Source organism: Uloborus diversus, chromosome 7 (assembly GCF_026930045.1).
Source record: "Uloborus diversus isolate 005 chromosome 7, Udiv.v.3.1, whole genome shotgun sequence".
Taxonomy (NCBI): Eukaryota; Metazoa; Arthropoda; class Arachnida; order Araneae; family Uloboridae; genus Uloborus; species Uloborus diversus.
Window position 1 is genome coordinate 163,809,407 of NC_072737.1, and position 16,871 is coordinate 163,826,277.

A 16,871-nucleotide genomic window follows, 5' to 3' on the forward strand; every position below is an offset into this window, starting at 1 on the left:
CTCCCCGATCATTTTAATAAAATGCCCGTGCTAACTTCGGCTTTATGGTAACCTTTTCTCTTGGGCTCAGAAAGGTAGCTCGCCAAAAGTGAGCCAAGGAACAAACTCTGTAGCCAGCTAAGCTTTGGTTGATTTTGACGCATAGCACGTGTTTGGATTTTAGTTGTAGTTTCTGCTTTTAGTTTCGTTTCTTCTCACCATGAATAGCGTTAAAGTAGAAAACATCAAAACCGAGAAAGTCATGAATAAGATAGTGGAAGTTAAGAAGATTAAACGAGATACGCTCGATGTTAAACATTCAACTAAGTTTGTTGGAAGAAGAACATTGGAATGTACATTCGTTACATGGAACATATTCAATTTTCCGTGCAGAGCGCGGAAGGCAGACGGTGAAATAAGAAGTCGCGAGTTCCATTGCTCGGGCGCGACATGGCTGTTGCGTGTCTATCCGAATGGATTAAGATCCGAGAACAGCGTCGGATATGTTGGAATTTATTTGGAGAAAACTACTTTCACCGCGCCAAATTACTTGGTTAGTATGAAGTTCGGCTTGAGCATACCGCGTAAAGATGGGACTATCAAGTGTGTTGCGAAAAGACGTACGTTCTTGTCAGACGACAACGACGATCTGTATTGGGGATATAGGCGCGTCGTATGCAGAGAGGAGGTGTTGCGAAATAAAAATGGATATCTGCCTGCAGGCGTATTGACCATCAAGTGCGATCTTACGGTTTCTCGTGAAAGTTCCTCCTTGATTTCTCCTATAGGAAGAGGAAATCATCTTACAGGTAAAGCGTTTTTGTCTCTTCAACATTTGCAGGGGTGCCCGCCTGGAGGGGGGGGGGGGGGAGTCATAGCGCAGACTGTGTCATTGAAATTTTTACGAAAAGAATGTTTTTAGGGGTATTTTTCGTTTTTCTTGGGAGGGGGGCACCCCTGACATTTGATTAGTTTATTATTATTATTTGTTATAGCATTAATAGAGTTGTAACTATGTTTTTTGCCCCACTTTGACTCACATACATAGGTGTCCGCCAAGGTTGCCAGATTTAAGAACAGTAAATACGGGACAGGCTTCTAGGAGTGAAAGGGTCGGGGGGGGGGGGTATATTTTTGAGATTGAGTGCAATACTGGTTACGGTGTATTTTTTAAGGGGTGGATAGCCAACCATGTTGTTATAGCTTTCGGAAGATTCCTCTCAGTATGTTTATGGGTGAGCTCGATTTTGGAGGATGTCTATCTCAGAGAATAAAGCAAGCAATAGAACGATGTTCAGTACACAGATCGATGTTGATAGGAACAGGTGCTAATTAGTTTTTTACTTGCGTTTGCTATAAGTGAAACGGTGCAGTCAAAAAATGTTCTTGTTAAATGTGATTACTTTATCTGAAATAGTGATGCAAGGAATCGTGGAGCAAAACTTGTTTGTTAAATGCGACACCAGCCAAAGAGGAAATCTGAATGAGTAAGCGTCATGGTCTGCCGCCAAAACAAAAACATACAAACCAAATCAAAACGACAACAATTTTTGCATTGCTCCCACATGGATTTCTTATTACTCTTTATTTCACTTTTTTTGAGCAATCACGATTGCTTATTGCCTTCATTTGACTGTTTTTGAGGTCCTTTGATTTTTCCCACCGCCACCCTCTGCACCATCACCGTGGACAGGCGGACTCCTCACGCTGCTGCTCCTATAGCGAAAGCCGTCTCCAGGTTGCATCCATGTCCTACACACACGCGCATACATAAACAACTACACACACACATACACCCACACACAAACACATACATACACAACTACACACACACATACACCCACACACAAACACATACACCTACACACACATACACACACAAACACATACACACGCATACATACACACACACACAACTACCCACACATTCATGCCTGCACACAGACACAAACACATATGCCTACAGACACATACGCATACCCCCCCCCCACACACACATTCATACACACAACTACCCACACACTTATGCCAGCACACAGACACAAACACACATACACATAACCCGTACACACAAATACCCCCCCCACACACACACAAACACACATGCCTACATACACACACTCATGATTGCGAAAAACATAATTTGAATTCAAGATGTCAAAATTCAAATTAATTTTTTTTCTTTTTTTTTTTATTCCCCCCCCCCCTTGAAATAATGTCTCGTTTTGTAAAATATTGTTATTAGCCAGAATACGGGACTTTGGCAGTCCCTATGGAAGTTCCCCGGGACGCGGGACAGTTTTTCAAAATACGGAGCTTTCCCTTGAAATCCGGGACGTCTGGCAACCCTGGTGTCCGCGCACCTGGAGCAGGGTTCCCACAGGTCCTTGAAAATCCTCTTAAAAGTGCTTTATTTTAGTGCTGTGTTACAAAGGGCCCTTTAAAGTGTTTTGTTTTTAACAAAAATTCTTCATTATTTTGACTAGGTGCTTTATTACTTTCTTCTATATCTAATATATAGAAGAAAGTATTGGATTCGTGCAAATTTTCGAATTTCGAATTTTGACGGATTCGAACGTTTTGAGGTGTGATGAGTTCATTTCGACTATTTTTGGAAAATGTCTGTCTGTCTGTGTGTGTATGTGTGTGTGTGTGTATGTATGTGTGTCACGTCTGTGTATGACCAGTTTTTTGTGGCCACTCTACAGCAAAAACTACCGCATGAAATCGAACGAAATTTGGTACACATATGTGCCCGTATGTGAACTTGTGCCCATTGGTTTTTGGCGCGAATTCCTCCAAGGGGGGTGGAGCAATGGGACGTTTTTTGAGTTACGCAAGCTTGCTATTCCTCAGGAAGTAACTGGCGGAATCAAACAAAATTTGGTCCATATGTTGCCAGTAACAGGAACAGGTGCTGATTCAATTTTGGTGTCAATAACTCAAATGGGGGTTGAGCTATAGAACGTTTTTTGTCGTCAATTGTGACTGCTGTATCTCAAGAAATAACGAACGGAATCAAACAAAAATTTTTTGACAAGTAGCCCTTAGTGGGCATAAGAGCTGATTTTATTTTGGTGTCAACAGCTAAAAAGGGGGTAGCGCAATCGCCCGTTCTTTTTTTCCATTGTGAGTGCCCTATCTCAAGAAGTAATGCTACGTTCTGGTTGAAATTTGTAATATATGTGAATCCATACGTAAACAGGCTTTGGTTCAATTTTGACGCCAATCGCTCCAAGAGGTGTTGATTTTTTTTTTTTTTTTTTGCGAATAAAAATAGCTTTATTAATGCAACAATAAGAAAGATAAATCGTAATAGATTGTCGTCTGCGTATTTCTCGTGATTTTAATTGTATGGAAATGATCGGAAATATTATCTCAATGATTTAAAATTTTTAACTGTTGCCATCTTATGTTTTTTAATAAATAAAATATTTGTAATTAATTCAAGCAAGGCTTTTAAAATAACTTTCAATTTTCGCTTTTTGCTTTGCTTTTGCAATAATTCAGACATTGGGATGGTCGTCAAGTTTTTGCATGTGTAATTTTGTTTTTGTTGGGAATATTGCTTCCTCGTCAAGCATGGGGAGGGATCAGAAAAAAAAAAAGAAAAATATAGAAGAAAGTTTCGTGATGGCCACAACATACTAGTTTTTGATTTTTACTTTCTTCTATATCTAATATATAGAAGAAAGTATTGGATTCGTGCAAATTTTCGAATTTCGAATTTTGACGGATTCGAACGTTTTTAGGTGTGCTGAGTCCATTTTGACTATTTTTGGAAAATGTCTGTCTGTCTGTGTGTGTGTATGTGTGTGTGCCACGTCTGTGTGTGACCAGTTTTTTGTGGCCGCTCTACAGCAAAAACTACCGCATGAAATCGAACGAAATTTGATACACATATGTGCCCCTATGTGAACTTGTGCCCATTGGTTTTTGGCGCGAATTCCTTCAAGAGGGGTGGAGCAGTGGGACGTTTTTTGAGTTACGCGTGATTGCTATTCCTCAGGAAGTAACTGGCGGAATCAAACAAAATTTGGTCCATATGTTGCCAGTAACAGGAACAGGTGCTGATTCAATTTTGGTGTCAATAACTCAAATGGGGGTTGAGCTGTAGAACGTTTTTTGTCGTCAATTGTGACTGCTGTATCTCAAGAAATAACGAACGGAATCAAACAAAAATTTTTTGACAAGTAGCCCTTAGTGGGTATAAGAGCTGATTTTATTTTGGTGTCAACAGCTAAAAAGGGGGTAGCGCAATCGCCCGTTCTTTTTTTCCATTGTGAGTGCCCTATCTCAAGAAGTAATGCTACGTTCTGGTTGAAATTTGGAATATATGTGAATCCATATGTAAACAGACTTTGGTTCAATTTTGACTCCAATCGCTCCAAGAGGTGTTGATTTTTTTTTTTTTTTTTTTTTTTTGCGAATAAAAATAGTTTTATTAATAAGAAAGATAAATCGTAATAGATTGTAGTCTGCGTATTTCTCGTGATTTTAATTGTATGGAAATGATAGGAAATATTATCTCAATGATTTAAAATTTTTATCTGTTGCCATCTTATGTTTGTTAATAAATAAAATATTTGTAATTAATTCAAGTAAGGCTTTTAAAGTAACTTTCAATTTTCGCTCTTTGTTTTGTTTTTACAATAATTCAGACATTGGGATGGTCGTCAAGTTTTTGCATGTGTAATTTTGTTTTTGTTAGGAATATTGCTTCCTCGTCAAGCATGGGGAGGGATCAGAAAAAGGAAAAGTATAGAAGAAAGTTTCGTGATGGCCACAACATACTAGTTTAAGCAAGTCTTAGAAATAAAAATTTCTCTCCTTTTTTTTTTTCTTCAATCATCTATCTCTTCTCTTTTATTTCAAATCCTATTGTTGATATATTTTACTGAAATTTTGACATTTTAATGAATTACTAAGGTTACTTTGTTAATGATTTCAATTGCTTTTTTTTCTTTTAAAAATTATTATCAATTACTTTCAAAAAGCTTTCCCTGCTCCCATTTTCTGTTTCCGTTTGCAAAAACTGAAACTGAGTCAAGATTCAAGCGATTGTATAATACCCATTTTACCTGTCGAAATATTTGCAGACTTGTGTATTCATTTTTTCTGATCCTTTCCTTAGTATTATTGTAATTTTTACTTTCTTCTATATCTAATATATAGAAGAAAGTATTGGATTCGTGCAAATTTTCGAATTTTGACTGATTCGAACGTTTTGAGGTGTACTGAGTCCATTTCGACCATTTTTGGAAAATGTCTGTCTGTCTGTGTGTGACCAGTTTTTTGTGGCCGCTCTACAGCAAAAGCTACCGCATGAAATCGAACGAAATTTTTGGTACAAATAGTATGTGTCGCTATGTGAACTTGTGCCTTTTGTTTTTTGGCGCGAATTCCGCTAAGGGGGGTGGAGCAATGGGACGTTTTTTGAGTTATAAGTGCCTGCTATTTGCCAGCAAGTAACTGGCAGAATCAAACAAAATTTGGTCCATATGTTGCCCCTAACAGGTACAGTTGTTGATTCAATTTTGGTGTCAATAGCTCAAACGGGGGTTGAGCTATAGAACATTTTTTGTTGTCAATTGTGACTGCTGTATCTCAATAAATAATGAACGTAATCAAACAAAAATTTATCGACAAGTAGCCCTTAGAGGGTATAAGAAATGATTCTATTTTGGTGTCAACAGCTAAAAAGGGGGTGGCGCAATCGAACGTTCTTTTTTTCCATTGTGAGTGCCATATCTCAAGAAGTAATGCTACGTTCTGGATGAAATTTGGAATCAATGTGAATCCATCTGTAAATAGGCGTTGGTTTAATTTTGGCGCCAATCGCTCCATGGAGTGCTGACTTTTTTTTGTAAGAATAAAAATAGCTTTATAAATGCAACAATAAGAAAGATAAATTGTAATAGATCGTCGTCTGCGTATTTCGCGTCATTTTAACTGTTGGAATATTTCTATTTCTATTCTATTCGATGAGCCATCTAGCTCATATTTTTAAAGAGGACTGCGAGCTTAAGCGCCTAGCCTTTGTGTTGGAATATAAACAGAAAATTGCGATGATTTAAAATTTTTAACTGTTGCCATCTTGTGTTTGTTAACAAATAAATGTTTGTTATTATTTTAAGCAAGGCTTTAAAAATAATTTTTTCAATTTTCATTCTTTGCTAACCCTATTGCTTTTGAGATAAATGGGAATTCGCAACTCCAACGAACTATAGGGGACACTGCAGTCACTGTCTAATGGCGGAATTAAAAACCAAAACAAACGCATGTGGTAACGAAGAAAATGCTAAAAGTGTTGTGGTTTTTGTTGTTATGTATGATTTTTTCGCTTTATTCATTTAAAAAGATTTTTCAAAGTCTTTCGGTTATTCTGACCCATATAGAAAGAGATTAGAAACCAAAAAGTATTACGAAAGTAAACAATTAATGCAGAACACACAGTAAGTTGTTCTGAAGCAGCCATTTTTACGATGTTGAATTCGGAATTCATAAATTTTTGGTTCGCTTCGAACGGCCTTTTCATTTTGTACCGTTTTTTCTATACATTAGTACATATTAAGTTCAGTTTCGTGACATTTCCGGCATTTGTTGACATTTTTGTCACATAGTGCACATACGTGGCAGACTGTCAAGAGTAACGTTTTACACTAGATAATTTATTTCTATGACTATATGATTGGATATCTAAAGAAATCAGGCATTTAATTCATTCGTCATGGAAATGATTTACCTGATATGCGAAATCTTGTCAAGATACATTATTCTTTCACACAATTTTAAAACCATAACCCTATAAACAGATTTTTGGCGAACTTTTATTTTTTATTGTTCAAATTCTTAACGTTCTTTCTGTATGTTTCAATCTGTTCTGCGATAAATATTTTCAAGAAAATTTATTTGCATACTGTCTATTTCAGTAGGATACTGTAGTAACAAAGGTTATTTAAATCATTTATGTGGAATTAGGTTAAGGAAAAGTGTCCAGTCAATGTTGTTAAGTTCGTTTTTTTTTTCATCGAATTGAAAAACTGATATTTATTCAAATTCACTCAGAACAAAATAAATAAAATGTGTACTCACAGTTTAAATATGGTGGTAGTTTTCTTTTCAGTTGATTGACCATTATTTCTTTTTACTTATCGAATTCTGTAATCTTACTATCATTTTATTCCACTCATGATAAAAATTAAAAATGGTTTAACTAAAAACGCGAAATCTCGCCAAGGCTACTTTGCTCGCACAATTCCAAAACTATAACCCTAAACAAATTTGGCGAAACCTTTCAGCTGAGAATAAAAGGAATAAATTAAATTCTTCCTCGGTTAAACATTTTTCATTTTGTTCTACGATAATAAATTCAAGAAAATATTTTGCATACTGTCCATTCCAACTAAATGCTGCTGTAAAATATGATTAGTTAAATTAATTTAAGATTAAAAAAAACTCATATTCTTACAAATTCATACAAAACAATAAAATTTTTTACCTGGTATAACGTTATCCAATTTTGTTAATCCAGAGTTTTCTTGTTTACGCTTCCACCATTTAATACTTTTTGAAAGAAATAAGGAAAACTAACATTATTTTGAGAAGCTCGAGAATACTACTAAGGGACGAATTAATTTCTGTTGTTGAAGGCGTTGTTAGACATGTTGAATGCGTTACTCAGAACAAACTGACCGCGTTTACGTCAACAGATACACGTGGAGCGCAACGTGGCAATGTTTTAGTTGCATTCGCAGTTTTATAAATCACCGCAAGGTAGCGTATTCGAGCGCTGGAGTTCCGAATAGGGATGGTCGTCAAGTTTTGGCGTGTTTAATTTTGGTTTTGTTGGGAATATTGCTTCTTCGTCAAGCATGGGGAGGGATCAGTATTATAAGAAAGATATCGAAGAAAGTTTCGTGATGACCACAACATATTAGTTAATAATTAGAGACGTACCGAGTAGCACTTTGGCCGAGTACCGAGTACTCGGCCTTTCATTACTCGGCCGAGTTACCAAGTACCAATTATGTTTTAAGAAGAATCACCGACACACAGGTGATGAATTTTGAATTTATTGGAATAGTAGTATAGACCTCCTTGTTCATACAATAGTTTTTAAAACTAAATTGCTGCTGAAATGTAACTACACATTATTTAATGTGCAACATTATACATATTAGTGTGCTTTTATACAATACAGTTTTGGCCAGCTCTATGGCGGTTATATCCAGTTTTGGCCGGTTTTTGCTAGTGGCATGGCCAAAATAGGTTTTGTCCGGCCAAAACTACAACCCTGCTGCAGACACGTGTTTCTGCGTTACAAGGAACGTCTTTTTCAGTGCATAAAATGTGAGCTAAAGAATGTAAAAACGTTCGACAAAAAAATCCGACTTTTGTCGGATGCCTTTAAATCCATGAGCTCACATTTTGTGCATTGAAAAAGGAATTCCTTGTAATGCCAAAACACGTGTCTGCACTGTGCTTTTAACGTTGTTTTATTTCCTTTTGTTTTTTAAGCAAAGGTATTTTTATATTTCTTATGGCTAATTTTTGTATGTAGCAAAAATCCATTTTTAATATAAAAATTCCATATTTTTATATTCCTATACTTACCTTTTTTGCACAATTTTTAATAAATAAGTTTTATTAACTTTGGGGACATTAAAATAAAGCTTTATTCCATTGAAGCATTACAAACTTCATTATTCTCAAAATTTGAATTGTAAATGATTGCAGAACATTATGAACATTATACATGCTTGAGCTTTTTTATAAACTTTAATATTTGTCTTGGACAAAATTCAATTTTTTGCTACTACTCGGTATTGGCCGAGTATCTGATCAAAATTTGGCCGAATACCGAGTAGTTACCGAGTACTCGGTACGTCTCTATTAATAATAGTTTGAAGTTTTGTAACTTAAACTAACTTTAAAACTTTTAATATTATTCGGTTGTTTCTATTATTGTTATATTTTGTTATTTTAACATTATCACATATGTGTGGATATGGGAAATTCAAGTCTCTTGTGGTCAGAGTTTGACTTAGTTAACGTTTTATTAATTAAATTATAATAATTATTTTTATGATAGTGTTTTAAATCATTAAAATGCAAAACAAAACTTTAGTTATATTTTTAAAATTAATTTTTAAACGCAATATTAGACCGCTCTGCAAAATCACATGCTAATCCACAAAACCATTGGTAGATGATTCTCAAAGTCTTGTTTAATAATTTCAATCCTACATTAAGCTTAAAATTTGCTTTTTTGTTCTCAATATTCTGTTGCGCTGTTGTCCTAGTTTTTAAATTCCATTAAAATTTCTATTCGTATTTCCCCCATTTGTGAAAAGAATCTTCAGAACTTGGTATAAAGAGATGATAATGCTGGAATGCCCCGGGGAAAGGGAAAATCATGCTCAAAAATCATGAAAATGGATTTTAAGATCAAGAACATGCATATTTATTGAATTTTACAAATTTGGTTCAAAATTAACGCATCTTACCCGTTTCTTACGCTTTTACGCGTCAGTTCCGATTTTTCACACATTTCGAAATCCGATTGCATCTTGTTCTATTATTACTCGTTCGTTTTTTGAACACTGCTTATCAGGATTGGCCGATATATATCAGTGGATATATATCACGATATATATCCGAAATTTATTTTGAAAATATTATGATATTTTGATATTTTCGATTTTTATTTTTTCAACTACGGCATTTTCAATATAAGAATTATTAATCATATTAATATTGTTTATTTACTATTCAAAATAACCTATTAGTTATGTACTATATTTTTGTGATGTATTAATACATCATTAATATAACAAAGTAATATAATGTTCCTATTTTATATTCATAAATATATTAGTAATGTAACAATTGTAATTCATATTAAAAGTGCCTAATTAAATATTAAACGCTGATCAGAAAAAAAAAGATAATGTCTTATGACTGCGCACCGACAATGCATATTTTTTATTTCTAAATCATACAACTGTGTAAAAATAGCTAACAGAAGAAAAATCAGTAAAACAGCTGATGCTAAATTAACTCCATTAAAATTGATAAAAATGTAAGTAATGAAAGAAACCTTAATTTGAAGTCTAAATATTTAATATAAGAAAATTAAGAGTGTTTTGAGGATGCATGTACTATTTTGAAGACTTTAGTTTGTGCTGATTGAAAATATCGGATATATATCAAAATATCGGGTATTTTCGATAGCTTGGAAAATATCATGATATTTTTGAACCCTGCTCCTTTTCACAGGCGGCTGGTGCACCAAAAAAAGGGGGGGGGGGCAAAAGAAGTGGGGGTTAGGTTGCGTGGCCCCTGAAGCTTTTTTTTTTCAATATATAAAAGGACTATTACTGGTTTTTAATATCACTGAGTAAATAACATCTAAAAATATTGAATATGACATCAAAAATCGGGACGGATGGCTACTGTATAGTGTTTTCCGTTCCATTTGAAAGTTCCCTGCTTAAAATCGAGATGAAAAAAGTCAATTTATTTGAAAATTTGAGATTTCACATTCGTGAAATAAATCATTCCATCCTACAATAAATCATTTTTTAATCGGGTATTATTTTCTGTGGTTGACTTAAATTCTGTGGTATTAAATTTTTGCTAAAGGTCAAGCATATGTAGCTTTAAGCCGAGTAAGGTCCCTAGAGGGACTATTAATCAATAGTTTAGACCACCGCAAGTTACTTAATATTCCTCACGATATAAACTTTCTCAATAAAATGAAAAGATTGTGAAATTTGCCGTCTTATGATCATAATTGAATAAAAAAAAAACTAAAAAGAGAAATATATAAGCCCAGTAGTTTAGAATGTTATTAAGTATTACTGAATAACTACTCCATTGAAATTACACACGTAAGACAAATCATAAATTCAAAAGCAGAATAGAAGGATCAACAGTCGGGGCCCATCCAAATTTTATGGGGTTCCTTGACTGGTCAAAAAGGAATGGGCCCCAACTGTTGATCCTTCTATTCTGCTTTTGAATTTATGATTTGTCTAATGTGTTTATCGATTATAAAACTATTTCAGTGGAGTAGTTATTCCGTAATACTTAATAAATTTCTTAACTACTGGACTTACATTTTTTTCTTTTTAGTTTTTTGGTTTTAACGCAGTCGAGTTTTTATTTAATAATAATTATTATTTTTAAAGTAGTATTGATGGTGTTCAACAAATAGAATTTAAAGAGTATTTCAAACCAGCTATGCTAAAAAAAAGATTAATGAAAAAAAAAAGCTATTCTCTCTTTATGCTCAATACATTTAGATTAAAACAAAAGTATATACCGTTTTTTTTTTTTTTTAAACAATAAGGATAGGTGATGTGAAAATATGTTCGAACTTTTCACCTCAAATAAATTTTAAAACAAAAATATTTTTAAATATATTTTTCTTTTTCAATTCTAAAGACTATTTAAGCTTGGTTTGCACTTAAAAGTATGAAATAAAATAACTATATGGTATCTTGTCATCTTGATTAAAACACTAAAAAGTTGCAGTTGACCTTAATATCTTAACTATTTAGAGTCATTCTAAAGCAACCAATAAAATTTAAATTAAAACTTGAGAGAAAAAGAAATAGGCGGTATACCGCCTCTATTTCTTCTTCTCTCAATTTTAAATTTTAACTTTATTGGTTGCTTTAGAATGACTCTAAATATAAAGATATTAAGATCAACTGCAACTTTTTGGTGTTTTAATCAAGAAACTGTATACTTATTTTATTTCATACTTTGCAGCGTATAAACCAAGCTTATGGAAATAGTCTTTAGAATTCAAAAACATTTTTTATATTTTCTTTACTTTTTAGAGCAATTTCCAGCTGCAGTTTTGAAGTCTGTTCTATCTGTTTGTTTCTTTCAAAATTATTTTCTTTTATTCAGGCGTTTTACCTATAAGGTATAAATTTGGAAAATCTGAAATTTAGTTTGGAACTACAAGGGATTGAAATCCATATTCTTTTCCTAAAAATCTATACATCGTTTAGTTTAATGGTGCTTTTACTTTCTGGTTCTTGCACTAGTTGGACTATTTTTCCAGTTTTTGTTTAATTGTTACATTTATTCGTTGAGTATGATTTAAACTGTTTAATTTAACAGCATTTGCGCCCATATGCAAAATTTTAAGGAGAGGGAAGGGGGGGGGGGCGCTCAGATATTTTCCCCATAGAAAGCGATTTCATTACAGATTGGAGTTATTAAAGTTTGAAATTTTTGATAAATTATTCATCAATGGCTGTAGAAGAAATGGTTTTACATTTTTGCTAAGAAAAAAGTACTAAAAGCAAGAAAGTTCTAATTTATAAGGGAGGATTGACCCCCCCCCCCTCCATATGGGCGCCCTTTTTTAACAGCATTTTGCTGCACAAAAATCTCTTAGCTTTGTGAGGGGTGTGCACGGAAATTTTGGGGCCCGTCACAAATGACTTTTACGGGCCCCTCTCCATATAGTTTACACTCCACCCTAGATATATTTCACTCCTCATTTTAAAAATCTCGGGGCTCCCTTCAAGCTCGGGTCCGGGCCAACAGGTGTCCCTTCTCCCCCATCCCCCTGTGCACACCCCTGGCCAGGGCTGCGGAGCCGAAGAGAAAATGAATGACTCTGACTCCGGAAATTTTAGAACCTTCGACTCCGACTCCTTTACCCCAAAACCAGTGCGACTCTGACTCCGTAGCTCTACTTATCGCACTCAGAAGAATGACAGATTGTCGAAGTAAAAAGACAAAGTTATTCATACTTTTCATTGCTATTCAAATCTTTATGTAAATATTATGCCACGACATCCAAAAACACATTGAGGAATTAAAGAGTGAAAATATGTCGAGAAGTTTTATGTTCATTTGATTGTGGTCAAGTGTTGTTCACCTGTAGTCTTTTCTGCTGATTTTGAAAATTTTGTACAGATAGATGAAGAGGACATTACTCTACTACTGAAATTATATTTACTCAATTTCATTGCATAAATTAAATGTATTTATTTTCATTTTTTAATATAAATATGCGGTTGGATAATACAAAGAGAATGAGCACATGAAAAGGAGAGGAAGGGGGGGGGGGTATGCTACGGCCTCCAGAGGAGAAGCAAACGCTGTGAATAACGTGGTTTCGTCAGTTATAAATTGTTATAAACAGTTTTCAAAACTTATAATTTAGGAAATTCCTTTCGTCTGCTACATAATAGAAAACGTATTACAATTCTTTCTAGTTTGGAAATGAAGTGATGATCCATTCAAGTCACACTTCAAAAATTACGTCGAACACAAGAACAAACATTCAAACACTATTCACAAATGACTGACTCGAACGGTGTAACTGCGATCCCACAGGTTCTTGACTAAAAAGAAGAGAACTTATTTAAGACATCTGCCGATCAGGGCCTGATTACTGAATAGGCCAACTAGGCTGTGGCCTAGGCCACCTGATACTTAAGGGCCCCCAAACAGTTGAAATTACTTTAGTCTATGGCTAAAATTGGTTCAGCCAACGGCTAAAGTTATAAAGTTTGAATACAGGGAGCCCCAAAAAAGGATTTGGCCTAGGGCCCCTCGATATTTTAATCGGGCCCTGCTACCGATAGTATGGGTCATATATTCGGCAAAATAAGCGGGGGCTCCTACTTAGGCGAACCTGCCTGCTTATCAATTCATGTTTATTTGTATCTACTCCACACATTTATTATTTCTCACACTTTTATTTAGCTTCTTTAAGGTACCATCTGCTTATTCATTCATGTTTATCTACATCTACAACACACACTTATTATTTCTCACGTTTGTTTGATTTCTTTTAGGTACGAGTTTGCCCCAGAGTAAAGACTCCGGTTCTGAAGAGATAGATGCATTTTCTATGAATGATGAATCATTTATGGAAGGAAACAGTTCCAACCCGTTAGCTAACGATTTTGAGGCACTGTTCAACAACCCGAGATTTTCCGATGTCACCCTGAAAGCAGGAGATCACGAGTTCTCGGCGCACAAGCTGGTGTTGAGCAGCCGATCGAAGGTGTTCGATGCCATGTTCCAGCGCGACACGCAGGAGAATCGACAGGACACAGTCGACCTCGCCACCACGGAGGTCGACACTGTCAAGGACATGCTCCGTTACGTTTACTGCGGCAAAGTGCGCCGGTTGACTCCCGGAGATGCTCTTCGCCTGTACGCGGCGGCGGACCGGTACGACTTGCGAGAACTGGTGCACCATTGCCGCGCGATCATGCTGAGCGGGTTGTCGATCGACAATATCTGCGAAATAAGCTCCGTCGCCGACTTGCACCATGACCAGACACTCATGGACGCCGTGAAAGCGCTTCTGGCCGAAAACACGAAGCAGGTTTTGAAGACGGACAAGTGGCAGGAATTTGCAAAAGAGAATCCAAGCTTGGTGCTGAATTTAATTCACGCTGTAATTCTAAATAATTGACTGATAAAAAAGGACTCTATGTTTATAAATAATAACTTAATGAGTCATTTCGATCTCTGTTTATTTTACTAAAGACTTTCCCAATGTCTCGATTTTTAAACGCTTCTCTGACATTTCTTAATTTTAAATAAACAACTATTCCACTTCGACTGTTTGTGCGTAAAACCATGTTTTTAACAACACTCGAATTGCATGCCGATTGAAGAACACGGGGAAGAAGTTTGAAATCTCATTCTTTCCTGCAACGGGGTATAAAACTGGGCAGTATTTTCAGAATTTGGGCAGTAAAAGTCGGTATTTTTCGGCAAATTTACCGAAGGATTCATTTCGAGGAGGAAAAAAAAAACAAAACGAGCTGATGTGTGTGCATCACATGACTTCCTTTTACTCCAATTTATTGTCGTTTCCCCATTATTGGCAATTTTAATGTGATTCAATTGTTTACTCTAAATATTACCAACAGTGGCCAAATTAAAATCAAATTTAAAATTTAAAAAAATCGCCAAATTTGTCGCCAAGTTGGCGACCTAATGACTGGCGATATATTGCCAAGTGTCCGACAAATTATAACACCACTTACATCCGAATGCAACCAAAATTGAAGGTGCACAACTAGGTCCCACTAGAAGTCTACGTACCAAATTTCAACTTTCTAGGACATACCGTTTTTGAGTTATGCGAGATACATACCTACACACGTACATACTGAAGTCACGAGAAAATTCGTTGTAATTAACTTAGGGGTTGTCAAAATTAGGGATGTTCCGGATATCCGATGGAAAATAAAGATCTGTGTCCGTATCCGTTACTTTTTTGGCGGATCATAAACGGATCGTTTCTATTCTAAAACCTTTTAAAAATTTGAATAAAAGACTCCTAAATTCCGTTTAAATTAGGTTTTATTCCCGATTTAAATTATAAGGTATCATTTAAGCAGCTAATCTGTACCCCCCCCCTCCCCCCTTGATACAAAAAGGAAGGGGAAATAAGTTTTGAAAGTGTGTATCAGTGTGTCCTTTTGTGGCATCGTAGCTCCTAAATAGATGAACCGATTTTATAGTTCATTTTTCGTTCAAAAGGTGTCTTAATCGAAAGTGTTCTTAGCTTGGCCTCGTTTTGTAGAACTTTAATTACCGGAGATATTAATTAAAAACCGATTTAACGTTTTTCACAATCAGGGTAGTAAAAATTTACCCGTCCGTTAAAAATGTTGGCTTTAATTGAGCGAACGAAGTTTTAGCGTTTGATATTTATTTGAAACTTCCAACTTATATACAGTAGGCGCTATAATCTTGTTAAGTAAATTTTAAATGCAATTCTAAGCGTTTATACGCGTGATTGGTAGCGATTTCATAGTCGGAAGATTAGGAGAAAAAGCTCAATGATTTAACATTTTTACTTGCTGTCAGTTCATATTTGTTAACAAATGTGTTCTGATCGTCTTAATATGAGGTCGTCTTTCTGGGACATGTTTTTTTTTTTTAATTTTTAATTTAATATTAGTTTTTGTTATTGATTTAGAGTTTCTGTTATTCTTCATTTTTGTTTTTCTCGGGATCCTTCAAAAAAAGTGAAACTAAATTCTCTATTTACTGTCTGTAAAGGTGTTCCCGGCTCTTTATTTCGTCGGTCGGAGAAGTTTGGTGGAATGAATGGGTCAGAGCTGCATTTATGCTGAAATAAAATGGGAAAAATTATTTCTACCCTGTCCAGTAGCAAGCAGCTTTACACTCTTGCTCCTATATCCTACATCTACTGAGTAAGCTAGAAATAATTTTTCACATTCCATCTAAGCATTAATGCAGCGCTGACGCATTCCTTCCAACTCTCCCTCAATTTTAACGAAGATTTCTTTAGAGCATAGTCTTGATTATATTTTTGCCGCAGTTGACATTTTTTGAAGAGACTGCCATTATTCTGACGGGAATACCTTTCGTAACAAATTTTACACTTGGATAGTTGAATTGGGTAAAAATATTTTGAGATCCGTATCCTTGGATCTTGCCACTAATGATCCGTATCCGCGGATCTACTTCTTTAACGATCCGGCACATCACTAGTTAAAATGGATGTTTCGAGTGTCTGTAGGTTCCTAGGTATATATCCACGTCTGGTCGAGTAGAAAAAAAAAACTCAACATTCATTCGGGGGTGACAAAAATGGAAATTAAGGCCGATTTTTGAGTGAATTTTTTTTCGCGAATGCAATACTTCCTTTTTTGTAAAAGAAAGTAAAAAGATAAATAGCAACACCATTTTTTTTTATAACGCTTTTCTTTATAAAAGTCAAATCGCCAATCTTGAAACTTAATTTTGACTCATCTGGAAAAGTTTGCATTATTTGGCAAGAATCATTTTTTTTTTAAATTCAGGGATGAAATTTTTCCGGCTTTTGCCGGAATTCCGGCTTTTTCTGTGGGCTTTAAAAA

The 16,871-nt window shown here is 35.2% G+C and overlaps 1 protein-coding gene across 1 annotated transcript; it reads left to right on the forward strand.

Moving 5' to 3' along the window:
* The first annotated feature begins 538 nt into the window (after positions 1 to 538).
* On the forward strand, positions 539 to 14,443 carry LOC129226975 (speckle-type POZ protein-like). Its single transcript, XM_054861604.1, has 2 exons — positions 539 to 788; positions 13,815 to 14,443. The coding sequence occupies exons 1-2, from the start codon at positions 539 to 541 to the stop codon at positions 14,441 to 14,443; spliced, it is 879 nt and encodes a 292-aa protein (XP_054717579.1).
* The last annotated feature ends 2,428 nt before the right edge of the window (positions 14,444 to 16,871 follow it).

Coding starts and splice junctions, on each gene's coding strand:
- LOC129226975 (XM_054861604.1), top strand. CDS start 539: ATGAAGTTCGGCTTGAGCATACCGCGTAAAGATGGGACTATCAAGTGT. Junction 789..13,814: donor AAGAGGAAATCATCTTACAG/GTAAAGCGTTTT, acceptor GATTTCTTTTAG/GTACGAGTTTGCCCCAGAGT.